This window comes from Terrapene carolina, unplaced genomic scaffold (assembly GCF_002925995.2).
Source record: "Terrapene carolina triunguis isolate 2854851 unplaced genomic scaffold, T_m_triunguis-2.0 Scaffold210, whole genome shotgun sequence".
NCBI lineage: Eukaryota > Metazoa > Chordata > Testudines > Emydidae > Terrapene > Terrapene triunguis.
Genome location: NW_020664561.1, coordinates 8,182,719 through 8,209,696, shown reverse-complemented (window position 1 = coordinate 8,209,696; position 26,978 = coordinate 8,182,719). Strand labels below are relative to the sequence as shown.

General features: G+C 47.2%; 1 protein-coding gene across 1 annotated transcript in view; it reads left to right on the top strand.

The window, feature by feature from the left end:
• Positions 1 to 4,920: 4,920 nt before the first annotated feature.
• Positions 4,921 to 26,978, top strand: part of LOC112107428 (ankyrin repeat domain-containing protein 45) — a 33,796-nt gene continuing 11,738 nt past the window's right edge. Inside the window, exons 1-5 of the mRNA XM_029912342.1 lie at positions 4,921 to 5,203; positions 5,978 to 6,145; positions 11,464 to 11,558; positions 12,510 to 12,648; positions 14,056 to 14,140. Coding sequence (XP_029768202.1) covers positions 4,921 to 5,203; positions 5,978 to 6,145; positions 11,464 to 11,558; positions 12,510 to 12,648; positions 14,056 to 14,108 — 738 coding nt within the window. The 3' untranslated portion in view covers positions 14,109 to 14,140. The remainder of the gene's footprint in view (positions 5,204 to 5,977; positions 6,146 to 11,463; positions 11,559 to 12,509; positions 12,649 to 14,055; positions 14,141 to 26,978) is intronic.

Genomic DNA, 26,978 nt, shown 5'->3' with positions numbered 1-26,978 from the left:
TTTCAGCTCAGTGAGTGATTATCAATTATTATATCAGTTTCACTAGGCTCTGGGAATTCACTGTGCATTGATGTGAATAAACAGAAGTATTTCCTAGAGATTAGAGCAGGAAACTGGGAGTCAGGATTCCTGGATTCTGTTCCTGGTTCAGAGCCCTGATTTGCTGTATGGTCTTGGGCAAGTCATTAAATTGCTTTGTGCCTCGGTTTCCCCAGCCAGTAAAATGGAGCTAGTATAACATGATCTCACAGGAAAGACTGTCACCCAATTATTGTCAGGATTATATAGCTTTTCACAAGGCGTCCTGCAATTACAGGTTCCTATGGGTCCTGAACTCACTTTTGGGATCTGTGAAACATTATTCCTTTGCATCTCCAGGTGCTAAGGTAGCATCACAATCTTATGACTCATCCCCAGTGTAGCAATTTTGTCTTGGAAGTGGGATGGTTGTGAGGTTTAATCAATGTTTGCATAGTGCTTTGTGATCCCCTGATGAGGCAACCTAAGAATGCAAAGTGCTATCTTGTTAGAATTGCATAGCAAACTCAGCATCTCCTTAATTTCTTAAATAAACAGAGTGGATTCAACTCCCTTCCTTTTTGATGCGTTACACTCTCTTGGGGAAAAAAAATGACGAGTCCTTGTGGCAAACCTTGCAAACCTTGTGGGAGGTTTGATTGTGACATTTATATATCACTCTGCCTAGGGTGAGTTCTGCTCCACCACGGAAGTTGCTCTGGAAGCCCCCAGTGTGCAGATGCTGCACTATCCTGAGGAAACTGTGGTGTGTTCTTTTTTTTTTTTGCGATCAGCCAACGCTACTCCCCGTCCCCTCCTCCCCGTCATTGCTTTTGGCATGTTTTGCGTATCAAGTGGGTAGTGGGAGGGAGCAGTCTGTGTGCTGTAGGGATTGTGATTGCACCCAGACATTGTGGGAATGGGCAAAAGGAGAGAAACTTCATGTGTCCTACAACCCTCTTGCTCACCTGGGTCCGATCCAAAGTCCACTAAAGTTAACTTCAGTTCAATTCAAGGAGACTTTATTGGCATGAAAAGCTATGCAAGTAGTGTCAAAATGTTTTTAAAAAAAAGACAGACCCCCTCAGGTATCTGTTGGGGCAGGTACAACCCACCCAGGATTGGGGCCACACTGTGTTGGGGCTGGATCCCTTGTGTCCATCGCTCATTACTGTCCATTCCCAATCAGGTGGCAGGTTGCTATGTGGTGTGCTGCCATTCCTTTTCTTGAGACAATGTGAGTGAGGTAGTATCTTTTATTGGACCAACTTCTGTTCTCAACCAGAGAACAGAAGTTGGTCCAATAAAAGATATTACCTCACCCACCTTGTCTCAAGAAAAGGAATGGCAGCACACCACAACAACACTGCATATCCCTTTTCTTGTTCTAGGGCCAGGCACAGTGGAAAGACTCCCATTCACTTGCAGTCAGGCCGCTGCTTAGTGGCTATGCAGAGTCTGGTCCAAAATCTTGTGTGACTCCCAGAGACATCACTGACCTGAGAGGAATTTTAAAGACAGCTCACTGACATGATACCAAGGGTTTGGAAATGGCTTTTAAATCCCTTCCCTAAAAATTACAGTGTCAGGAGATGCAGGCTGGCATCAGAAGGCTTTGATTATTCCTCCAGCCATATTCACCAGTGATTTCCCTCTCATTTCCAGACTCAGTGGCATTGTGCACCCCGGAACCCTTGGCAGCAGGCCTTGTCCCCCAGCTGGCTGGGCGGGGCCATTCCATGATGTCAACCTTCCCTGGAATCCGGAGGAGAGTGACGGTGGCACACAGAGAACTGTTGCTATGGCAACAGCAGAAGCTGTCTGCATCGGTGTTGGCCAGGCAGGGCCGGGAATAGCTTTCTTGGGACTTGGAGGTGAGGACATCCCCGCTGTGTACAGGTTTGTGTGAGCCCCAGAGGGGCCATGGGGCCCTAATTGTGTCTTGTTCAGTGTGGTCATTTAGGGCCTGATCCTGAGAATCTGCACTAGGGAGCTGTGGGACGTGGCAGGTGTGGTGCTTGTTGTCCCACAGCAGCCTGGGTCCAGTCGGGAGCCACTAAGAAGCATTTGAGCAGAGAACAGCGGGCCCCTGTCTTGTGAGCTTCGATGCCACTGTGCAGGGGGCTTCCTCTTGGCAGCTGGCCCTTTGTCCTATGTTTTTCAACACAGTTACCCTGAAAACTGTGTGAGCATGGTACCTGCAGCTCCCACTGGGATCAGTGAGTCTGGGGCACCCAGCACCAGTCAGGATCAGGTCCTTCTATGACAAATCCTCCTCTAACATGGCTTTTCTTCTTAAATGTTTGTGAAAATGGCACTTTCCCATGGGCTGGAGAGAGAAGTAGCCTCACAGTAAGAATGTATTTGCCCTCTCATGAGAAAACAGAAACAAAATGGTTCCTGTCAGCTTAAGTGACGTTGGGCCTGATGCAATTTCCAGGTATGGACCCTTTCTCCTGTGCAGAGCCCCACTGACTTCACTGGGACACCACGTAATCCTCTGTCCTGAATTAACTAAATTAGGCCCTGATCCTGGGAAAATACATACCAAACTGTCCCTAGAAAGTCCCTCTCTTATGGAGTACATAGACATAAAAGTCCCCTGTGTTTTTGTTCCTTAATCTTTAAGTGTTTGTGTATTTTAAATCTGTGGATAAGTGCTTTTGTGATAAAATGAAAATAAACAATGGCTATACAAATATATATATATATATACGGCTGTCAAATGATTAAAAAAAGAATTGCAATTAATCATGAGATAAAAATATTTGCAATTAATCACAGTTTTAAACACTGTTAATAATAGAATACTAATTTAAATATATTATAAATATTTTTGGATGTTTTTCTACGTTTTCAAATATTGATTTCAATTACAACATAGAATACAAAGTGTACAGTGCTCACTTTATATTATTTGATTACAAATATTTGCCATGTAAAAAAGATAAAAGAAAAAGTATTTTTCAATTCACTTCATACAAGTGTTGTACTGCAATCTCTTTATCGTGAAAGTGCAACTTACAAATGCAGATTTTTTTTTTTACATAACTGCACTTAAAAACAAAAGTCCACTTCTTCTTCAGGCAATTGGTAAGACAAACAAATTTGTTTACATTAACAGGAGATAATGCTGCCTGCTTCTTATTTATAATGTCACCTGAAAGTAAGAACAGACGTTCGCATGGCACTGTTGTAGCCGGTGTTGCAAGATATTTCCGTGCCAGATGCTAAACATTTGTATGCCCCTTCATGCTTGGACCTCCATTCCAGAGGACATGCTTCCATGCTGATGATTAAAAGAAATGTGTTAATTTCTGTTGGTGGCATCTGACTCAGATGATGCAAATGAAGGTGCATTGGTCTGCACTGCTTTGGATCATTATTTTTTTTACTGTGCAAATACTTGTAATAAAAAATAATATAAAGTGAGCACTGTACATTTTGTATTCCATGTTGTAATCAAAATCAAAATATTTGAAAATGTAGAAAAACATCCAAAATATTTATAATAAATTTAAATAGGTATTCCATTATTGTTTAACAGTGTGATTAAAACTGTGATTAATTACTATTTTTTAATTTAACTTGTTTTGTCTTAATCGCTTGTGTTAACTACAATTAATTGACAGTCCATATATATACAAAAAACATAGTGTGCCCAGTTTCAATGGGATTAAAAACTATGTCCCTATCCCCCAACCAATATCACTGTTGCTAGCTTCCTCGGGCTGTAATTAATTGCCTCACAACAACCTTGCAAATTTACATTATTATCCCTAATTTACCAGTGGTGAAACCAACACATGGAGAAGTTATGTGACTTTTCTGAGGTCACACAAGGCCTCATATGTCTACTGAAATCAATGGGAGTTTTTCCATTGATTTCAGTGGGTGATGGAGCAAGCCCATTGCTAATAAGTGACAAAGCAAGGTCTAGAACCCAGCAATCCCAACTTTCAGTGGTCTACTCTAATAATTAGTCTTGCAGACTCCCCAACAGCTGCAAGAGAATAGGAACCCATGATCTTCAATACCAAAATAATTATCCTTCTCCAGCAGCCCAGTAAAAAGTAAAACTGCGAATTGCTATGTTTCACTTTAGCCAGCAGGAGGAGCCAGTAATGGGATGAATATACAGTACAATACTGGAAATAAATTGACACTGGGCAGAAAAATCACATTTGAAATCTTTATGTAAGGGCTACTGAGTTCAAAGAAAGTTCAGTGTCTTGCTCATACCAAGCTCTGCATGATGTATAAACTCATGGAAATCTGTCTTAATTTATCACAATGATCTGCACTTAATGTGGTCGCTAGTTAATTTGATCTGCTCCGCCTGAGTTAGGTGGCAAGCCCTTTTAAACACTACATTCTGCAAAACTGGCATGCGCATTGGTAACAATGTAAAATCAGTATTGCCAGCCCCAAAGTTCAAAACTCATGAGTCTGACTCACACAAATCACAAAATTGGCTTTAAAATCATGAGTTTTTAAAAAAATAGTAAATGTTGGGTTCTTGGTATTTGCCTTCTGGGATTTGAGCCATTAGGGTTGACATTTTCCAGCTGTACTCTGCAGCCACAAGGCACGAAGTGTACTTTGTTTTTTAAATGAAAGTTGAGATTCTCATGCAATATCATGGTTCCAACAGCTGGGGCTTTAAGAAAAATCACAAGACCCACGATAAAATAATGAGAGTTGGCCACACTGTAAATAAAAAGAATACATTCATATCAGGGAGGGTCATTGGTGAATATTGGATGTGCCCCATTCTATTTCAGAAAAGACCCAGGTTACAATCCTGATGAATATATATACAGGCAAACCACAAAACCAATCAGCTGCTTTAAAGGATTCCATACTGTTCCTCCTTTTTTGGCAGACATTGCTCTAGAGACAATGGAGCTAGTAGAAGCAACACAGCCAGCAGATACAGGGGAGCCTAAGGAGCCAGAGTATTTTAACCCTCTCCTGAGGCTTGCTGTCACTGGAGATGTGGAGGGTGTGCAGCAGATTTTTGCCAACCCAGAAGACCCTGATGGTGAAAAGGCCATGCAACTTCTCATGGAAAAGGACATCGTAGGGAGAGACCTACTGTATGCAACCAGCATGGCTGGACAGAGTGCAGTCATCAGAGCACTGGCAAAATACGGAGTGGTCATGAAGGATAAAACAGCCAGAGGTATGCTGCTGACGGCAGCGGGCAATGGATTGGGCCCCACACCTGCTCACTCCGGCCATGACCCAGTTCCCATCCAAGCCGACGCATTGACTTCATTGGTGCAGGATCAGCCCTTCTGCTCCTTCAAGCTTATCCTGATGTCTCTGAATTCACATTCACATTCAATTACTCCTTCCACTCGCCACTCTGCTTCTGTGAAGCTTAATCCAAGCACCACCGAAGTAATGGGAGCCTTTCCATTGACTTCACTAGGCTTTGGATCTGACCCTAGATTCCCACGTGGCTTTATACTCACCTCCTCTCCATGCTCACTCACTCCCCCTATCCTGGCCTCTCCTCTGTTCCCTTCCTGAAATTCTCCACTGTTAGAAATTGATCTTTCTGTTCTGTTGTCCCAGCTGCTTGGTCATCTCTCACTTCCTGCAACCTAAATTCTCTAACCCACTTGCTGCAAAACTTCCCTTTCTTCTGTCGTACCACTGATTCCAGACTCCACATGCCTTTCCCCTCCCCTCCATGGCTGGCTCCTTCCCTGTAGATTTTGTCTGAGGATTGCCCTTGGACACAATTTTCTCCCCGCCCTCACTCTGCTGTGCAGCACTGGTTAGTTGCTGACCTCCCCTCCAGTGGCGGCTGCATTACAGGGGGTTTCACATGTACTTAGCACTTTGGGAAGAAAGTTGCTCTGAAAATGCAAAGTATTATTAGCTGGCATTTGACCCCCAGCAAGATACCTCTCCCTTTGGTTCTGATGACTTCTCTGTCATCCCCCAGGTTACACACTCCTCCACTGTGCTGCGGCCTGGGGCCAGCTAGAGACTTTGAAAACTCTGGTAGAACTGGAAGCTGATATTCTAGCGACGAACTTCCGGGGTGAAAAGGCCCGAGATATAGCCGACCGTTATGCACAGACAGACTGCGTCGAATTCCTGGACTGGGCAGGTGAGACTGGTAATGCCCATCTACACAGGGGAGGTTGTGATCACCATGGGTTAGAGCCTCAGCTGGTGAAAGTCCATCAGAGCTCCATTGGAGTAAATGAAACTATGCTGATTTACACCAGCTGAAGATCTGACCCCCATGTCTGTAGGTCAAATGAATTTTAAATACTACTCTAGGCCTGACCTGTAAGGTGATTGATCCAACAACAAATGCAGCTCCTAAGGTGAGAGCTGCACCAGTAACTCTGTGAGTGAACCCTTGGTGCCCATGCTCTAAGCAAAGTCCTGGATAGCAGAAATGTAAAGCATCAGGCTGAGGTTCTCTGGTCCTGCCAAGCGATGCTCAGTGAAGGAACAGAGGAAAAGGGACAAAGCTGGTTTACCCTGTCCGTGTAGCTCCCTGACATGCAAAGTGGTCAGGGAGCAGTTTGGCCCCTGGTGTGACCCAGCAGCTACAGCCCTAAGGGGCCATTCTAGCAGCCAGGGGTTGCTGGACACAGTGGCTCTCCAGTCATGCCCCCTGTTCCTTGGCCATGCCCACTGTGCTGGAGGAGCTGATGTACAGCACTTATTCTGGTTCCATGCCATATGGGGATTCACCTTTGGCTAGAGGAGTCCCCAACTATCTGGAATAAGGCAGCTTTCCAGCTGCCTTGCATTGAGGGAGTGGCTCAAAGCAACTGGATCACAGGAGAGAACTGGGGCTTCTTTCAGCCTACTACAATGTTATTTTACTGACGTTCCAAATTCAAACTGCCGTCACCACGCTTCTGAAAGATTTTTTTTTAATAGTCCCTCTTTCTCCTCTCCTCCTTCCCCACCTTGTCCATGGGAACATCGACAGCGTTCAACTCTCAAACTGTCATAGTTAGATAAACGTTCAGACAAACAGACATCGACTTCAGATTGGCTCTGCCCTTGTCGTCCCCACTCTCCTGACTTCGCAACATCGTAGCAAAGAATATGGATAAATAATTATTAGAGCACGAAAATATGATTGTTGTCCAAGGAGGAGTCCTTTCCCTTATACTTCCTGCATCATGATATCTGTGCTGGAGCTGTGGCTGTATGGACAAATAGGGAAGATCAATTCATCCTTAATTTCTTCTTCCTTCCTCTTCTTACTTAACTTCTGGTGCCTGGCTTTATTCCTACAATGGTGGCATACATACTTCAGGTATTTCCTCATGGTAGACGTGTTTGCCACCAGCCTGCAGAGCATTTTGTCCACGTTGCAGGTGCACTCAGCATGAAATTCTGTCGTGACAGAAACAGAAGAGGTCTCCACGGACACCTGGAAAGACAAAGCAGATGACATTGTGACAGTAATTCTTTTCATCGAGAGCCAAAAGCCATCAGCCTGGATTTCTTACTTACCAATTCAAGAGTCCGCAGGCCAGATCTTCAGCCGGTGTAAGTCACCTCCACTGACTTCAGTGGAGCTATGCTGATTTACACCAGCCTGGGGATCTGGCCCATGGACTTGAGCAGAACTACTCTTCGTTACCCTAGCGGGGGATCTGGCCCATGGACTTCAATGGAGGTATGCTGGTTTACACCAGCCTGGGGATCTGGTCCAGTCTGTTGTTCTCCAGAGATTTACTTTCTGCAGGTCGTTATAAGAAAACTTCAGACTTATCCTCCCATCCACCTGCTAAGGCTCCCACTGGGTTCTATCCTGGCTGTTACAGTACTTTCAAATGTCTCCGTTGCCCGTTTTAGGGCTTAAATCAATCTCTAACTCTCAGGGACTAGGATGAGACCTTCCTGGGGGCAGATCACCCCCACATCTGCCTATAAGGGGTTTCTTGCACCTTTCTCGGAAGTGTCTGGTTTTGCCAGAGACAGGACACTGGGCTAGATGATCACAAATCTGAGCCAGTCTGGCTGTTCCTATGTTATGTTCATGGTGCATGAGAGAAATTCTTGAGCGAGCCCATGCTACAGAGTCCTTTGCCATTAGGTTCAGTCCTCAGAATAGCAATTCAGTTTAAAACGATGAGGCCCAGTTGACCTGTCCCTTTAAAATCAGCCCTTTCCTCTTTGATGGATCATGGAGAGGTTTCCAGCCTCTTGGAACAGTGCTGAAGAGGGAGCCAAAGCATTTTAAATGATCAACAAGTCATGTTTCTTAAGCATCTTCTAGAGGCTGCTGACAAAGGGTCTAATCCTGGGCCTGCTGATGTCAATGGCAAAACTCCTCTTTTCATCGGTGTGAGCAGGACTGAGCTGTAAGGGCCACTTCCTGATGCACTTACGCTGAGCTGTACCTTGCTTTGTGAATAGTCCCATTGACATAGAGCATTCTGCCCCAAAAGCACCAGGGCCCAGGTCCTCAAAGGTATCTAGGCTCCTAATTTCCATTGATTTCAGTGGAAGTTAGGAGCTAAAATACTTGGAGGACCTGGGCCAAGATCTGACTCCATCTGAAAGCCCAGGTGCAAGTATGTTGCCTCACTGAGGGTGTGTGTGGTCTGAGTACAGATGGCAGCCCTGCCACGTGGGCGAGCCGGAGCAAATCTTTGGACTTGGATTAATTTGGAAAGCTCGGTGTTTGCAGCAGCAAGGCCCCAGGCATCGACTGTTTGGTGATCACCAAATGTTTGGAGTGTTACCCCCTCTCATCTCTCCGCTGCTCCTTTCCTTACCTCTTTGGATTCAGAGAGCACCATTCGGTAACTCTAATCCAGTGGTTCTCAACCAGGAGTCCCCTGGGGGCCATGGACAGGTTTCAGGGGGTCCGCCAAGCATGGCCAATGCTAGACTTGCTAGGGCCCAGGACAGAAAGCCAAAGCCCCGCCATGCAGGACTGCAGCCTGGGGCCCCGAGCCCCACCACCAGGGGCTGAAGCCAAAGCCTGAGCAACTTAGCTTCACGGTGCCCCCTGTGGCCTAGGGCCCCAGGCAATTGCCCTTCTTGTTACCCCTTAACGCTGGCCCTAGCTTTTAGATGCAGAAAAACAGTTGTTATGGCACAGGTGGGTTGTGGAGTTTTTATAGCATTCTGCGGGGGCCTCAGAAAGAGAAAGATTGAGAACCTCTGCACTAACCGACACTGTAAGCTCTCTGGGGCAGGGACTATTTTTGTTTTACTACTGTCTGTACAGCACCGACCACCATGGGTGCTACTCTAATACAAATAATAGTAATAGCATAAGGGTGGGTTTCCCTAGATCTCTGGCCATACCCAGAGGGCAACCACCTCCCTCAGGAAATGGGACTCAAGTCTCAGGGATGATCCAAGCCAAAGCGGTGGGTGCTATCCTGGGCTGGTTGCTATTTCCCACTTTTAAGTGCCTTGACTCTAGCTGTTCATAGCCTCTAGCTGTATCATGGCACAAAACTCTAAAGCTGACAACCGCCTGTGGCCAACACAGGATATTTCAACACCTAAATAAGTAGTCTGACTTCCCAAAGTGACAAGCACACAGTAGAGCCCCTGGAGAGATGGGTACCATCAATGGGAGATCTTGAGTGCTCGGTATTATTGACAATCAGGCCACTTTCTGAGGTGCCCAAATATGGACTTAGCTTTAGTCTCCTATTTCTGAACCTCTTGGCCTTGGTGTCTTCAATGGCGCCTCAAAATGGAGGCACCCAAAATTAGCAGACACCTTTGAAAAGTTAGGCTTAAGTGACTTGCCCAAGGCCACCCAGTGAATCAGTAGCAGAGTTAGTCAATTTCCAGTCCCATGCTCTAATCTAACCTGCACCGTTCCTACCTTGCTCATTTACATCACTTACCTTCTTCTGCGGTCTTCTCAATTTGTTCCAAAGACAGCGTACACATAAGCCCCCTAGGAAGAAAAGTATAATTTTGCAGCTGACATACAAAACCTCCAAGCATCCTTTGGCTATTTCCAGGTGAGTAAAGCAATGAGACAGTTGGTCCAGAGGGTAGGGCAGGCAGTTAGATTGAAGTGGAGTTCCAAGCTGCAGTTGCTCCAGATCCTCTGGAAGCATTTCCCATCCAACTCTGACCCAGCTTGGGCGATCACAAAGGCAGAGGCTGTTTTGGAACAAGAAGGCAATCCAGATAGGAAAGACTAGGAAGACACCTCGGACAAACATTGTCTTCTTTTTTTAAGAGGAAAGGTCTCCAGTGACTTGATCGTCAGCATGTACCAACTGCAGCCAGAGATCCAGCAGCAAATAGCCTTTAGAGTTCATACTGTAGTGCCTTGGATGGATTTTAAGCAAATGAACCACTCCACCCTGGCCTTTCGTGGCTTGGGACCAAGCTCCAGTCCTGAGTGCCGGAGAAGTTGTTGGCTGGTGACATCATCAGCCAGTGGCGTTTGCTTTCAAGAAAGATATTGTGATGTCATAAGGATCTCAAAGCTTTTTTCAGTGGGCACCATAAGAAGTTAAAGATATAAGCAGCCTAACATGGTCTAGCAGCTAGAGTGGGGAAGGGGAGTTAGAAAGATTGACTTCTAATCCCAGCTCTGTAACTGATTTAGCCGCTCTGTGACTCAGTTCCCCATTTGTAAAATGGAGATAATATTGACCCGTTTTGTACAGTGCTTTGAAATCCACAGATGAAAGGAGCGATATAAGTGCAAACTATTATTAATACAGATGTGTGACTTGCTAAGGACGCTGTTCTAGTACAGCCAGTTATATTTATGGAACTAGGTAACATGAGAAACCTGGTGTCATTGAGTGGTTGTGAACCCCTTGTGCACACAACTAGTCCCATTGAAGTCACAGCTCCTCCTGTGAGTAACTTCTCTGTTGTGAGTCAGGGGTTCACAGTCTGGCCCCCCAATGACTTGGTCAGGGCAATGCTCTGCATTGTGCTCTTTCTAATATACACAGTTTTGCCAATGACTGACCCCTCAGGTTTGCAGCCTACAAAGATGATCCTTAGTGTAGGTGTGACCCTGTGGGAGGCTGAGTTCTTGGGACTTCCCTTGAAGTCCAGGGGAACGAGGGGCACCCACCACCTCACAGGAGCAGGCCCATCATTTCTAGATCCTTAGCTGGCATAAATTGGCATTGAAGACAGTGATTTACACCAGCTGAGGATCTGTCCTGTTGTGCCTAGTTTCCCAATCTGTAAAATGGGACAATAGACTTATCCACCTCTCGGGAGTATGATGAGGCTCCATTCGTTAATATTTATAAACCCCAAGGTCTTCCAAGGAAGGGCAAATAATTAGTACCTAAATAGCCTTAAAGCAGTCTGGATCAACATGGGACACAAGGCTGGTTCCTTTTGTGTAGCAGTCTGTCTCTCTATAAGCCCCTGCCTCGTTCTGTGAGTACTTCCCCATGACTAACCTTGTCTCTTCATCGTGTGTGTCCTGTTTCGCAGAAGCTAAGCAGGCTCTGCGGACGTTCATCACCCACATCCAGGCAACGATTGCAGACCCAGAGAAGGTGCAGGGAAGGCTGAACAAGGAAGACAAGGTACAGTGCTGAGCTCTTATCAGGAGAACCGACCTATTCGCAGTAAAGTTTAGAACTGCCTTCTTGATTCCATGTGAGGATATGTTTTCTGCTCACACCACCCTTTGCAGAATAAGAGGGGAGGAGACTACACTCAGCAGTGCTTGCAATGGGGAGCAGATCAGCGTATGAATGATAGTACTTTGATAGCCTGCTGGAGAAGGTGCTGGATAAACACAAAGGCTCAGATTGCAAAGGTATTTGGGTTTCTAACTCCCATGGATTTCAATGGGAGTTGGACACCTAAATCCCTTTGAGGATCTGAGCCCAAATGCTTTGCACATATGAATGAAGCCTTATAGGTCCTGTGCGAGGTGAGTGTTATCCCCATTTACAGATGGGGAAAGCGACCCACGGAGAGGTGAAGTGGTTATTCCAAGGTTACACAGGGAGAATGGAGCCTACGCTCCTCCCTCCTGCACTAGCCCTTTCACTGCACTCTTAGCGCTGGATCGCTCGGCACCTCATGTTGCTTTGCAGCATCTCCTGTAGCCCAACAGCATTTATGGGCTCTGAAGAGAGTCGCACCCAGTTCTCCTGAACCCAGAGGCACAGGAAGAGTGAGTATCCGGTTCTGGATGATATCTTGGGAGCTCCTGGCTCCCAGTCCTGTGCTCTGATCACTACACCATACCTCTCTCTTCAATTAACGGATATAAACTTAATCTATGTGCCTTATTTGTAACTCCTAACAGGAGAGGCCAGTTTCAGTTCAAGAAGGCCAATGTTGCATCCTCTCTTTTGTGGCTGGCAGAGGCAGGCATGTAAGAGATCATACGGGCAGTTTGACCCTGGGTTGCTACCTGGCCTTCTGATTGAACGAGAGGTGCCACTCGTAACCTCATCTAAAACGAAGTAATTAATTTCTGGAGGTCGCCTTCTAAAGGTTAATGTCCCTTGTCTCTTCTACAGAACATGTGTCTCAGCGCCTGTCGTGTAAAATGTGATTGGCTTGAGAACGCCAAGGAGCCCACCAGACAAGATTTCCTGGATCAGAAGCAGCAGCTGGAAGATATCATGCTTCCCATCTTCACAAAGCTGGCCACGCCCCGTGAGTATTGGGGCTACAGAGCTCAGAGCCTGACGGGCAGGATGAATCTGTTATATGATTATCAATATCTGTATATAATAATAATAATTTATAATAATTAATATACATTAATAAATTATTGAAAAATAAATTCAAATAGTCATAGCCACTGAATACAGGGTGGGCTCTTGAGTGACCATATAAATTAAAATGGTACACGTGTGTTGCCCTACACAACATAGTATATGGTATTTCTAGGACAAGATTACCTGAGGGTGTGCTGAGGCAGAAAGATTATGGGCCCAATTCTCTAGTCCTTTAGTGTAGCTTTGTGCTGGTCTCCACCCCTGCTGACTGGAAGGCGGGGAGGGATGGATGAACACCTCCATCCTTGTGTGTACAGAAGGTGCTCAGACTCCAGGCAGACAGGTGCCATAACGGAATGCGGGTGGAGAGATGGGAACCTGCGATGGGGGGGAATGAATCTGAAGAGTTATTTACTGTTGAGTTAGGAATGTGAGAAGGACACGCCAGAGGCCAGGGAACCTCCTAAGGATGCAGCGGGCTCTTTTCCTCCCACTGCCTTGGGAAATCCTGGATTTCCTTGCGCAAACATATCTCATGCCCAATTATCCCTGGCTCGGATGCCCTCCCACTCCCCTGTAGCTCCCAAACCCCAGCAGTCCCTCAGTCACCCAGCCTCTTGACCCCTGCCACCCAAATTCTCGACCTTGGAGCCACACAAAACCCAAGGGCCAGCACCTCCAAACTCATCACTACCTCCAACCGGAGCCCTCCCTAAGTGCTCCCACTCCCCGCTTCTCTCCTCTATCCAAATCCCTTGCTCTCCAGCCCAGGCCGCAGGCTCTGCTTTCCTCAATAGCCGAATTCCTTGACTACCCTAATCTTCCCACTCAGTCCCCACGTACTGGTTAATCTTTTCCCAGTCATCTTCCGTCATGAGAATGAAGCCAGAGAGGACTGTAAAGCAGAAGGGGTGGGGAAGCAAGTGATGGGGAAGAGACCCTGCAAGCTCTAAGGGAGTCGTTCTGCATGTGCCAGCTGTGCTAGGACTCCCTTTAGACACCAAAGGAAATTCCCAGACAAAGACTTTGTTAGTTAGAGTTAAGACGGAGAGCACATCAGAGACTTCAGACTAAAACCCCTCCCAGGGACTAAAAGCACTGAGATTCAATAGGTCTGATGAGGAAGGGGCACACAGCAAGGGAATGGTCATTCAGCATTGCTGTCAAAAGTGACCAGAGCACATAGCCCTCTGTCTCAAAGTCTGGTGATGATGTTGACAGTTTTCTCAGCTCTCTCAGCTGCAACGCATTGTATTTGCCATATCCATTAGTCTGTAACTGCACTAGAGGAGGCAGTATTAGAACGCAATGAAGCATCGCTTGGAAATCTGCTGTCTTGCAGGTCCTCCGACAGCTAAGAGCACCAGGTCAGCGCTGAACTGCAGCAAAATCTGAAGCTTCATTTCCACAGCTCCTGCCTGTCTCAGGTCTTATATTTTTTTAAGCCTCACACATATATAGTCATTAATCTGAACATACAGCCCTAGAGCCAAACTTTGGGAGAGGCTGGGTCCACATGCAGACCCAGCAGCATGGACCCATCTGTGATCAGTTTCTAAATGCCAAGATAGCAAGGTTGTTTTGCGGTTCGTGAAAGGTCAGATGAGGTGCTGGCTACCCTATGTTACCTGGGTCAGTGGCACTTTCAATTCAGTTCAACGAGACTTTATTGGCATGACAAGATTTACAAGTGTTGCCAAAGCGTAAGAAAGGGACAGACCCCTTAGGCCTCTGTCAGAGGCAGGGATGACCCACTCAGGCTGAGATTAGACACAGTCTTTGGGGTTAGATCTCCTGTAGCTAGGTGTCATTGCTGGCCCTTTCTGATCCAGAGGCTGGTTGTTTCAGCACCTCAGTACTTTAGAGGCTGATTTTGAGGTGCTGAGCACCTGCAACTCCCAGTGACGCTAATAAGGGGCAGCCCTTCTCAGGGTCAGGGTCTTCATTATAGTGTTTTTTTGCACCGCAAGTCTACTACTTGCAGACCTGCATGAGATCCCCAGCTCCTGCTCACCCTGAACTTTCCACTTTAAAAAATCAGCCTGACCTTGCAGTACCTCTTTGATGCTTTCCCAGGTGTAGCTGTTGTCCCAGATGGCAGAAAACCTCTGAGGATAATGCCTCCTGAAACAGGAAGGACAAAGCACAGCTGGGCTGTCAGGCTCACTCTCCCACTTCAGTTATTACTATAGGGCTCTAGTCATGTGAGGTGCTTTACAAACAGAGAAGGCAAAGGACCTGTCCTAGAGAGTTTGCAATCTAAAAATAGCAAAGTCTCTCACCCGTCCCTCCCTTGAATCAACGGGTGCAGTTTAAAATCACCCAGCCGAGCACGTGCTGGAGGCTGCGCTCTGGCTGCCCTGGCTGTCCTTAGTGGAGCTTCTGGGGTTTTTTTTCCATGCTGGTTTAAACCTCAGTTTCTTTCTCGTTTGGGTCAAGGCCATTCTGTGACTGGGACAAGGACTCGGCCTACATGTGCTCATTGTGTTCTGGACCAAGCATGGGTGGTTCCCAAGGGTTATGCTGAGGCATCTTTCCCCAGCTGGAATCGCCTGGGTGCCAGAGCCTCAGTGACTTGCCTCCCATTCTGTAGTGTTACGTGCCGCCCACAAGCAAGGTGCTCACAAGCAGCTTTCAACCAGGATCCATCGGAATGAATTCCATCCGTTCACCTGGCTAGTGGAGCCAGCACATGGCTGCTCAGATAATCTCCTTGATGATGCAAAAAATTAATCAAATAGCATAAAAACTCCTCAGCCATCCAGCGTGACTCATTGCCACGGCAGCAGGCAGAAAGCCAGTTTGCACCAAACATGCCATAAAATTAGTCAAATCCACTGCGGTAGGAGCCGTTGCTTTTGATTACTTAGCTGTCCCATGCATGCACCCTTTGGCTGAGCTCTGCCTAGGTCCTAAGGCAAGCCAGTGGGTAGGTCAGAGAATAGCTCTGTTTGGCCCTTCTGTTGCCACAGGCACCTTATAAAATGCCCTCTTTAAAAAGTGTACCTGTCCGTTCACTCCAGGTGAAGTTCAGCCTATGCGGATAGCCACTGCAAAGCTCATGCCTCATTTAAACCTGACTTAGAAGGTTTAAGTGGAGCATAGACCTCACGCTGGCTCTCTGCATGAGGGGAGGAGAATGTCACAAAGAGCTGACACATTGCTAAGCTAATGACCCTCAAGGTGTCATTGTAAAGGACTTGCTGAGGGGGGCCCCTGTGAGTGACACTAACTAAGGGCATGGCTACACTTGCAGATGTAGAGCACTTTGAGTTAAACCAGCCTTCGTAGAGCGCAGTAGGGAAAGCGCTGCAATCTGTCCACACTGACAGCTGCAAGTGCACTGGCGTGGCCATATTAGCAGCTCTTGCAACGGCCACAGAGAGCAGTGCATTGTGGTAGCTATCCCAGCATGCAAGGGCCTGCAACGTGCTTTTCAAATGGGGTGGAGTGTGACGGGAGTGTGTTGTGTGTATGTGAGAGGAGAGAGAGTGGGTTTTTGGGGGGCTGAGAGCATGTCACGATGCTGTCTTGTAAGTTCAGACAGCAGCAGGCCCCCCCTCCCCCTGCCTCTTTCTCTCTCACACACAGCATTCCACAGTAATGGTTGCTCTGTCTCGGAGCAGATAAGCATGCCGGCTGTCAGAAACAGAGCTTTCAAAGGGCATATCCGCATGCCTGCAGTGATTCCAAAACAATGACAAGAGTGGCCACTTGACTTAAGGGGATTATGGGACGTTTCCGGAGGCTGATCAGAGCGCAGTAATGCAACCCCTCATTCACACTGACGCCCGGGCGTTTCAGCCAATGCGTACCAAGCGTTAATCTTCTCGCCAAGGTGGAGTACCAGGAGCGCTCTAGCCTTGGAGTCAGAGCACTCTACGTGCCTTGCCAGTGTGGACGGGTAGTGAGCTAGGGCGCCCAGGGCTGCTTTAATGCGCTCTAACTCACAAGTGTAGCCAAGCCCTTATATACACCTGTATATGTGGCTCTGAGTCTGCTCCGAGCGTCCCTTCCTGGAGCTGTGTGACTCCTCAGGAACTATTCCAGCAGCTACAACAGCTAGATCTCTTTGTAGTTGGCAATTAACAAGCTGAACTCACTTGGAGGTAATAAAACCTGTTCCGCCCTCAGTTAAAGTGCAGTTATAGTCAGAAAAGGGTCTGTAAAAATAGCCAATTGATTTGCAGAGCACCTTTGAGTTCCAGCTGACCTCAGTGCTTTTGGCCCATCTCTACGTTAAGTCTCATTTATTGTCAAACCGACAGATGGGAAAGCTGTTGCAACCCGCATAAGGGTCCTTCCTCCACTTTCTTCCCATCTGCAGTGTTCACTCATGGTGCATACATGGCTCATGTTGGGCACGATGTAAACAGCATGACCTTTTCTCTCAGTGCTTCTCTTGTTTCACTGAGGTCCATTTCTCATCTGAGCCCCTTGCTGGGTTTTTCCCCTCTTGTAACTGGTAATCTCCACAGGAAGTGCAAATGAGGTGCAAACATTCACTCTTGCCTTGCTGCATTTGATTCTTCCTTCTGTGTATTTGTACCTCTCCCATTTTTGATCATGAGTAACTTTAAAGCAAAGAAACACTCAGTAAAGACATAGATGGAGCAGCGCTGCAGGTTGCCATAGCATTCTTAGCCGTTTTTAGTTGGTCATGAAAGCCTCTGGAAGCTCGGAGTCCTGGCCTAGGCAACCACTAGGAGGCAGCATGGTCAGGTAGATAGGATTTGAATTGGGAGTCAGGAGACAGCTTCTACTCCTGGCTCAGGCACTGACCTATGTGGGACCTTGGGCAAATCACTTACCTCTTCTGAGCCTGATTCCCCTCCCAGCCTTTGTCTTGTGTATTTAGATTGCAAGCTCTTGAGGGAAAAGATGACGTTTTGCTTTATGTTTGCCCTAGCCCAGCGAGTCTGATTTTCCTTGGCGTTACCATCATATAAACAGTCGCCTTGCTGCTGAATGAGGCACTGATATTGCCTTTGTGACAGGAGCAGCTTCACAGCCCACAGGGCAGGAAGCCCTGGCCTATCACCCTCTCAAAATAGGAATGAGGAGTTCATTCCTGGCACAGAGGTGATGCTAAGAGACTGGGTTAGGGCTCTGTGCCTCAAGGCCTTGGAGCTGCTGGAAAAGGTTCTGCCCCTTGGCTATAACCATCTCCCTCTGTGACATTAATCCCTTGTATCAGAACTGACACCAGCCTCCTTACCTGCCTCTAATGAGCACCAGCATTTGCAACGTTCCTCCTCCTCCTCAAGAACAAGGGACCACATCCCATTCAAATCCAATGAAAATCACACCTGCTTCCAGCTGGTCTGTATGTGACCCATGGGCTGCAGTTCTACAGTCACGCACAGCTTCCACTGGGAGCTGAGCCCCTCGAATGAAGGGTAAAGCTGGGCCCAAGAGCTTTGAGCAAAGGGGGATATGATAGAGGTCTATAAAATCATAAATGGTTTGGAGAAAGTGAATAGGGAAGTGTTATTAATGCCTTTGCATGTCACAAGAATCAGGGGTCATCTGATGAAATTAATAGGCAGCCGGTTTAAAACAGACAAGAGGAAATACTTCACACAATGCACAGTCAACCTGTGGAACTCGTTGCCAGGGGATGTTGTGAAGGCCAAAAGTATAACGGGGTTCAAAAAAAGATTTAGATAAGTTCTTAGAGGATAGGTCCATCAGTGGCTATTAGCCAAGATGGCCAGGGTTGCATCTCCATGCTTTGGGTGTTCCTAAACCTCTGGCTGCCAGAAGCTGGGACTGGACAACAAGGGATGGATCACTTGGTAACTGCCCTGTTAATTCTTTCTGAAGCACCTGGCATTGGCCTCTGTTAGAGGCAGGATACTGGGCTAGATAGAGCATTGGTCTGACCCAGTCTGACTGTTCTGATGTGCACTCTCCTTGGCAGCATTGTTGGGCTCACTAGCAGAGATTTCAATGTGTGGGCGGAAGGAGTGATCTGAAAGAAACCTCATCTCAGGCTATGCATATGTTAGTACCCCACAGAGCTATGCAGGAGGCAGTGATTGGGTTTCCAGTCACATACTCAGTAGGCCTCAGCGCTGGAGCAGGCTTTGGGGAGCAGACAAATTAATTAAAACGGTGTTGTTCCAGAGGGAGAATCTTAATGGCTTGGAGAGCATGATGAATCATGCTGTGGTATTCCCCACTATTAACCTATTCCTCATGAATAGTGCAGTATGTTTAGAAAGAACAGCCTAGTCCCTCCATTACCTCATGTAAGAAACCTTACATCTAGCGAGCTAAAGCTTCGTTAGGGCCAGGGCCGTCCTTAGGTATATGCAGCATACGCAGCTGCTTAGGGCACCATGACATTTGGGGCACCAAATTGCCTCAAATTTCATGGTGCCCTATGCAGCTGCGTGCTGCATACGCGGCAGCACCAGCCCCGGCGACCAGCCCTATCCCTCGGCCAGCCCCCCCTGCAAGGGGCAGGGCCATCCCTAGGGGGGTGTGGAGCCCCGGACAACTCCTTCCGCCCTTTCTCTTACCTTCCCCCCTGCTCTGCCCCTGGCCCGCCCCCATTCCACCTCTTCCCCCAGCGACCCCGCACTCACCAGCAGCGGCGGGAAGCGGAGCAACCTGGCCCCAGCCTGCTCTACTCCGCCAGCTCCCAGCTGTGGTGCTCCGCTTCCCACCGCCGGTGAGTGCGGGGAAAGGATCGCCTCCCGCACTCACCGGCATCAGGAAGCAGAGAGACGCGGCCCCAGCCATGTCGCTCAGGTTGGGGAAAGACCCGCCCCTGGCTGTCACCGGCAGCAGAAAGCAGAGTGCCGCAGCTGGGAGCTGGCGGAGTAGAGCAGGCTGGGGAAAGGCTGCTCCGCTTCCCGCCACTGCCGGTGAGTGGCGGATCCCTTCCCCCAAACCCCCTCCCCCGAGCGACACAGCTGGGGCTGGGGTGAGGGAAGCGGAGCGGGCTGCTCCCAGCCGCCCGCTAATCCCCCGGGCCACTCTGAGCCTGTGGGGCCCCCCAAAATGGCCCCCCACAGCTCCTTCCTCCCAGACCCTGGGGGGAGGGGGAGAGAGACGGGGGGCTGCATAGGGCACCCAAATGGCTAGGGATGGCCCTGGTTAGGGCTGCCGCCTCTGTAGCACTTCTGTGCCTATGTTAATACTTCTGTAGCACTTGGAAACCAACAGTCACACGACCCTGAGCTAAACCTCACCACTCCTAAGCAGGAAGGTATTATTCCAGTTTTACAGAAGGGGATCTTAAGGCAACTAGAAACTAAGTGACTTGCTCAAGGTCACATGACGAATTTGTGGCAGAACGGGGGACAGAACCAGCTATCTTGAGCTAGCTGATAGAAAAAGCCTAAACTCCAAAACTTAGAAGTGGAGCAGAAGAAGAGCCGCACCTTAGGGTCTAACTTTTACCTTCATAGGCTATTTCTAACTTGCTCATGCCCCTCATCAGGTTTTTATTAACATGGTGTTGATCCTCCAACTGCAGCTGATTCTGCTGGTGTGTCAATGGGCAGGGCGTGTATGGTAGCAGAGTCTGCCAGGGAAGTGTATGGTGGTACATTCAGGGCCGGTGCAAGGATATTTTGCGCCCTAGGTGAAACTTCCACCTTGCGCCCTCCCTCCCTCCCCCCAGAGCATCGCTTATTATAAACTTTCAAAAATGAATACTGCATAATGTGGCATTGTTCATTAGAATTAATACACATTCGCCTTGAAAATTTATTATTTTCATTATTTAGTCTACATATTTAATGAAAATAAATGGCCTTGGGTCTCCTGCACGTGGCTAGAGTCCCTCCTACTCCCCCTCCCCCCCGGATCTGGAAAGGGCTGTTTTGGGGATCAGAGCATAGAGCTGGGAGTCGGGATCTGGCTTCTGTTCTCCATCCTGGCGCCAACTCACTGGATGACTTCAGGCAAGTTACTTCCCCGTTCTGGGCTTCAGCTCCCCCCCAGCGCTAAGGTATGAAATGGTTCCTTGCTCCTGGGCTGGAAAGTGCAATGCAGGCAGGAGGCGGTGTCTGAAGGCCTGTCTTCCCCACAGGTGTGAGGCGAGGACAGAGTTCCAACCTCCGTCATGACCCTCCTGGTTGCTTTACTCTGCCCCATGCCAATTGCTGCTGAAGCCCCTTACTCAGAGAGCTCTGCCCCAGGGCAGAGGCGTCAGTGTCATTCTGGGCCTGATTTTCAGAGATGCTGAGCACCTGCGGTTCCCCTACTGTCTGTGGGAACTCCAGGGTTCTCAGTACTTCTGAAACTCAGGGCAATTTATTTCGAATGTTGGGCCAGGACTGAGCCCCTCAATCCACAGCAGATCTCCCATCAATAACAATACAAGCAATCAGGATGATGAGGGGCAGTTGGCCCAATGCTGGGAGTGGGGAGGATATGGCCCTAATGTGGCCACTAAACTTCTACCTAGTAAAGTTACTGGTGCATCTGCTGTCATTCAGTGGGAGAACAAAAATCTCTTGGGTGCTGCAGCCCTCCCAGGGTTCAGCTGCACTTAACCTAAGTTGCTCGCACACTTGCAGTGGTTGTGCACCACACAACTGGTCACTCATGTTACATGAAAATCTGGCTCTGACAGTGTCGTAATTAGACTTAACAGTTACTGCCACATTTCCTAGAGCTGTTGTCCCAAGCTCGCTGCAGACTCAGGCAGACAGAACTGTGTCGGCTAGACGCCCATCACCTATGGAAGATTTTCTTTGTAGCCATAAGGGCTCGAGCCAGCCATATTTCTTCACTGAAAACTTGCAGTGTGCTGCCCCTGAATCCCAGATTAATACCTTGTGTGGGCAGGTGCAGAGCTCAGGGCTTGAAGGCCTCTGGTCTAATGGTCTGAGCCAGTGCAGAACTAGGAGCCTCGATCTCCTGTGTTCAAAGCAGGACTCCGACAATGACTCCCCGGGTGACCCTGGGCAAGTCACGTCCCTGTTCTCTGCCTCAGTTTCCCCCAAAATGGGGCTCTTTACCTGCTCCACAGGGTTGCAGGGATGGAGGGGGATGAAGCCTTGGAAGGTGGCACGTGCTGAGGACGGTTACACTTTTTCAGCTCTTTAACCAGGGCCGGCTCTAACTTTTTTGCTGCCCCAGGCAAAAAAAAAAAAGGGGGCCCCCCCCCCCCCACCCCCCCCCCCCCCCCGAGCGCTGCGCCACCGAAACCCCTGCCCCCTCAGCGCCTGTAGCTAGCCCATCCACCTCTAAGAGCACATCCATTCAACTCATGTCTGAATACAGGGGACATCATAGCAAATTTTTTTTTGGAAGCCTTCTTGATCCATTGCTAATTTTGCATGCTTGGCAGCTAGCTGCTCAGTGATATGCTGCAAACCATCTACCATCTCCTCAGTGGTCATCCCCTACTACGATGACCTGCCACCATTCCTTCCTCCATAGCCTTCTCAAGGCTATTTCCCTCTCTATGCCTGATGTGACCGAAGTACATAAGTTTGCGCCTGTTGATTTCCGACAGCAGGGGCTACTTCTCTCCAATATTATTTCTAACATAAGCATTCATCACTTTTTCCTCGCAGGAGATACTGAACAGATTGTAGGAGCCAGCACCACAGCTCAGAGTCATCAGTTATCTCCTTGGTTGCAGCTTTAGTTTCCAAAGATTCACTTCCATAAGTTGCTATGGAAAAAAAATAAAGCTTTTCACCAGTCGAACCTTGGTAGGTTTTGAGATAGCCTTTCATGAGGGAAGCCATGTCTGAGTGAGCCATCCGCAGGCTTCTTCTGATTTCTTTGAAGCAGCCTCCATGGTGGGGTATGTATGAGCCCAGAGAATTACATTCATGTACTGCCTCTACAGCTCGGCCATTAATTGTGATGTCCTGTTATTACTGATGGGGTCAATAATTGCTCTGAGAGCAATTCCTACGAAACATGCTTTGATTTGATTCCTAATGCTCTATTTCTCTGGTAATCAGGGGAAGCTCTACCAGTAGAAAACTGGAAAACAAGACCCCTGTTGTGGTTGCCATTACAAATAGCTCATCTATATCTTTCCTCTCGCCCCTTATTTATGCTATGCGTACCATCCTTTGAGCTGATCTTCATCTCTTGAGTTAACAGATTAAACAACTCCATTGTGTCCAAATGGACGCCTCTCCAAGGGAAGGGGCTACAGCTTGGTTGACCCTAGGGCCTGAAACAGGGCTAAGAGCATGAGGTGTTACAGTGCCAGCCTCTCCCTACGAGTGCTGTACTAGACTCCTCTCTGCTGTGGAGCAGATGCAGAGGGGGACCAGTAGCAAACACTGCCCAGTGCATTACACAGGCACACTTGGAAACAAGTCAAGCTCTTCTCACTCTGATTATCAAGCACTCCTCCGGCTCTGGAAGAGCCTGATAGACAGGTAAATGAACTCTGAATGTTGGGAAAGGCTTTCCCCGGCTATTTCACTTGCTTGTCCAATGAAAACAGAATCAATAGAAGAGAAAGTATTGTATTGCTTCTCAAAGCTAAGCAGTCCATTTCCCTTGGCCTGGTACGTAGAGCCTGATCCTCAGCTGGCATAAATCAGCATAACTCCATTGAAGTCTCCGCTGAGACTCTGGCGCATAGTTGTCCTTCGTTGCAAAAGGAAACGACCCTATCATGAGCTGTCCAAACCCCCCATCACAACTCTTGGTAAATTGTTCCAATGATTAATTACTCTCACTGTTAAACATTTGCACCTTATTTCCAGTCTGAATTTGTCTAGTGGCAACTTCCAGCCATTGGATCATGTTAGATCTCGCTCTGCTAGATTGAAAAGACATTAAATATTTGTTCCCCATGTAGGCTTTTATAGGCTGTGATCAAGTCACTCCTTAACCTTTGCTTTGTTAAGCGAAATAGATTGAGCTCCTTGAGTCCATCAATACAAGGCATGTTTTCTAATCCTTTGATCATTCTCCTGGCTCTTCTCTGACCCTCTCCAGATTATCAACTTTCTTCTTGAATTGTAGGCACCAGAACTGGCCATGGTATTCCAGCAGCGGTCACGCCCGTGCCAAATACAGAGGTAAAATAACCTCTCTTCTCCTACTCGATATTCCCATTGATGCATTCAAGGATTGCATTAGGCTTTTTGGTCACAGCATCGCACTGGGAACTCATGTTCAGCTGATTATCCACCACCCCCCAAATCTTTTTCACAATCTCTGCTTCCTAGGATAGAATCCCCCATCCTGTAAGTATGGCCTACATTCTTTGTTCCTAGCTGTGCGCATTTACATTTATTAAAATGCATATTGTTTACTTGTCCCCAGCTTACAAAGTAATCTAGAATGCTCCGTGTCAGTGACCCGTCCTCTTCATTATTTACCCACTCCCCCAATTTGTGTGTCATCTGCAAACTTGGGGGGAGGGATAGCTCAGTGGTTTGAGCATTGGCCTGCTAAACCCAGGGTTGTGAGTTCAATCCTGGAGGGGGCCATTTAGGGATCTGAGGCAAAAATCTGTCTGGGGATTGGTCCTGCTTTGAGCAGGGGGTTGGACTAGATGATCTCCTGAGGTCCTTTACAACTCTGTGATTCTATGAAACTTTATCAGTGATGATTGATGGTTTTGTACTGGTCATTGATAAAAATGTTAATTAGCATAAGGCCAAGAATAGATCCCTCCAGGGCCCCCACTAGAAACACACATACTTAGTTATTACCCATTTACAATTACATGTTGAGACCGATCAGTCAGTTGTTTTGATTTTTAATCAAAATGTCATGCGGTACCAAGTCAAACATCATACATCAGTCTAAGTATATTACATCAACACTATTATCTTTATCAGCCACACTTGTAATCTCAAAGAGAGATATGAAGTTTGACAGGATGTATTGTCCATAAATCCATGTTGATTGGCATTAATTACCCTCCTTTAATTTCTTTATTAACTGAGTACCGTAACAATACTCCATTATCTCACTAAGGATTGATGTCAAACTGACAGGCCTATAATTATTTAAGCCATCCCACTTATCCTTTTAAGTATTGACATACAATTAGCTTCCTTCTAGTCGTCTCAAACTTCCCCAGTGTTCCAACACTTATTGAAAATTAAGTGTCCAGCAAGCTCCTCTGACAGCTCTTTTAAAACTCTTGGAAACAAGTTATCCAGACCTGCTGATTTTAAAATGTCTAACTTTAGTGGCCTCTGTTTAACATCCTGTTGAGACAGAGTAGTGGAACAGAAAGTGTGTTTTAGGGTATGGTGCCATCTACTTCTCTCTCCAAATACAGACCAGAAATATTTATTGAATACTTCTGCCTTTTCTGCTTTATTGATAATTCTACCATTCCCAGCTAGTAATGGACCATTACTATTGGTAGAATTTTTGTTGTTCTTAGTATATTTTAAAATAACTCCTTTGTCCTTAACTCTCCTGGGCATAGATTTCCTCCTTGTCCCTTTGCTTCCCTTATCAATTTTCTACAATTCTGGCCATAACTGATGCTTAAAACTACGTACATTCTCCCTCTCATCACAATGGATCTGACTTTATCTTACCTCTTTATTCCCCCCCACTTCCCACTAAGTTTCTATTCTAGTGCACATAGCAGGTTCTTGCAAATCTCTGTAAAAGTGGAATAGTGCATCTACCAAAGCCAAAATAATATTGTCTCTTCTAGAATATGAGTTTATAAAGAGGTAATTTAATTGGACAAACTGATTAATTAATCCAACCCCTCCAAACCTGAAAGTACTCAAAATAATTGTTTTAGACTGATCTTGTCATAACATGAATTGTATTAAATAAAAGAGGACAAAACCAGGGAGGTGTGGTAGAAATCCCTAAGAGGGAAAGGAAGCAATATACATTTGGAAAGAGCACCTCTCCCTTTTAGCTAAAGCTAGATTAAGAAACAGCATTGCTGCACTGATGCCATCTACTGGATAATGCAGCCATTGCAGTTCAGAAAACTCAAAAGCAGTTACTGTACTTCCAAATGCAAGTGTAAATTGCTTGTGTTTAAAACAAAAATCCCACCCTCCCTGTGATGCCAGAGGAGTGACAGAAGCTAGGGCTCCCACCTAGTGCTACCCTGGCTGAAAGAGCCCCCTCCAGGGAACCATGAAGCATTGCTAGATTCACTACAGAGATTTTAAACCATGAACCGGAACTGTCCACGTCTTTGTAGGCTCCTGTGGTTCAGCATGGATCTATCCCCTGCCCCTCAGTCTACCAGCACCCTTACCTGGAGTGTTTTCCCCAGGAATTGAAATGGGGAGGGGGGTGTTGGAATATTCAGGGGGTGAGGGCCAACGAGGGTTGAGACCATGAGGGCGAAGGTGAGCTGTATGGCACCATAGTAAAAACTGAAAAATGTTTCACAACCATTTTATTAGATTTAACTCATGTTTTAAAATCATCACAAAAATTAAAGTGGGCTACTCAAGCCTACTATGAAGCACTACATCTACATCCTTCTTGGTTTCTTGTTGTAATTTTGCACTCTTTGGTGGCTTCTTGTGTCCCCGTTACTTCCAGTCCTTCATGATATGCTCATGAACAGGCAGAAGGTGACTTCTTTCAGAACACAAAATTCTATTCAATGAGGAAAAAGAATGCTCACCTGTAGCTGTTGTGACTGGGAGAGGCAAGAGATTAATTCCTACTCCTTTCAGCCCAGGAAACATAGCACAAAGATTGGGTTGAACTACTAGTGATGATAAAGAAGTTGAAGTTAAATCTTCATTTGTTTGTCGTATGCTATTCCACTCTGCGTTCAAAATTCTCTATTCTGTCCTGATCACACAGCAGCCCTATTGCTGGTAGTACCTCACTCCACTCAACTGTCGGTGTTTTATAAGGGTATGTCTACACTACGAGGGTAATTCGATTTTACTTAAATCGAATATGTGGAATCGATATTGCAAAGTCGAACGTGTGTGTCCACACTAAGGACACACTAAGGACAGTAATTCGACTTTGTGAGTCCACACTAACGGGGCGAGCGTCGATATTGGAAGCGGTGCACTGTGGGCAGCTATCCCACAGTTCCCGCAGTCCCCGCTGCCCATCGGAATTCTGGGTCGAGCCGCCAATGCCTTCTGGGTAAAAAAAATTTGTCGTCATCCGTCCGTCACTAACGCCCTCCCTCCCTCCATGAAAGCGCCGGCGGGAAATCAGTTCGCGCACTTTTCTGGTCAGTGACAGCGCGGACGCCACAGCACTGCGATCATGGATCACGCTGCGACCATCGCTGCACTTGTGGCCGTTCTCAACACCTCGCAGCTTATCATACACCTTTCCCTGAGGCAGATG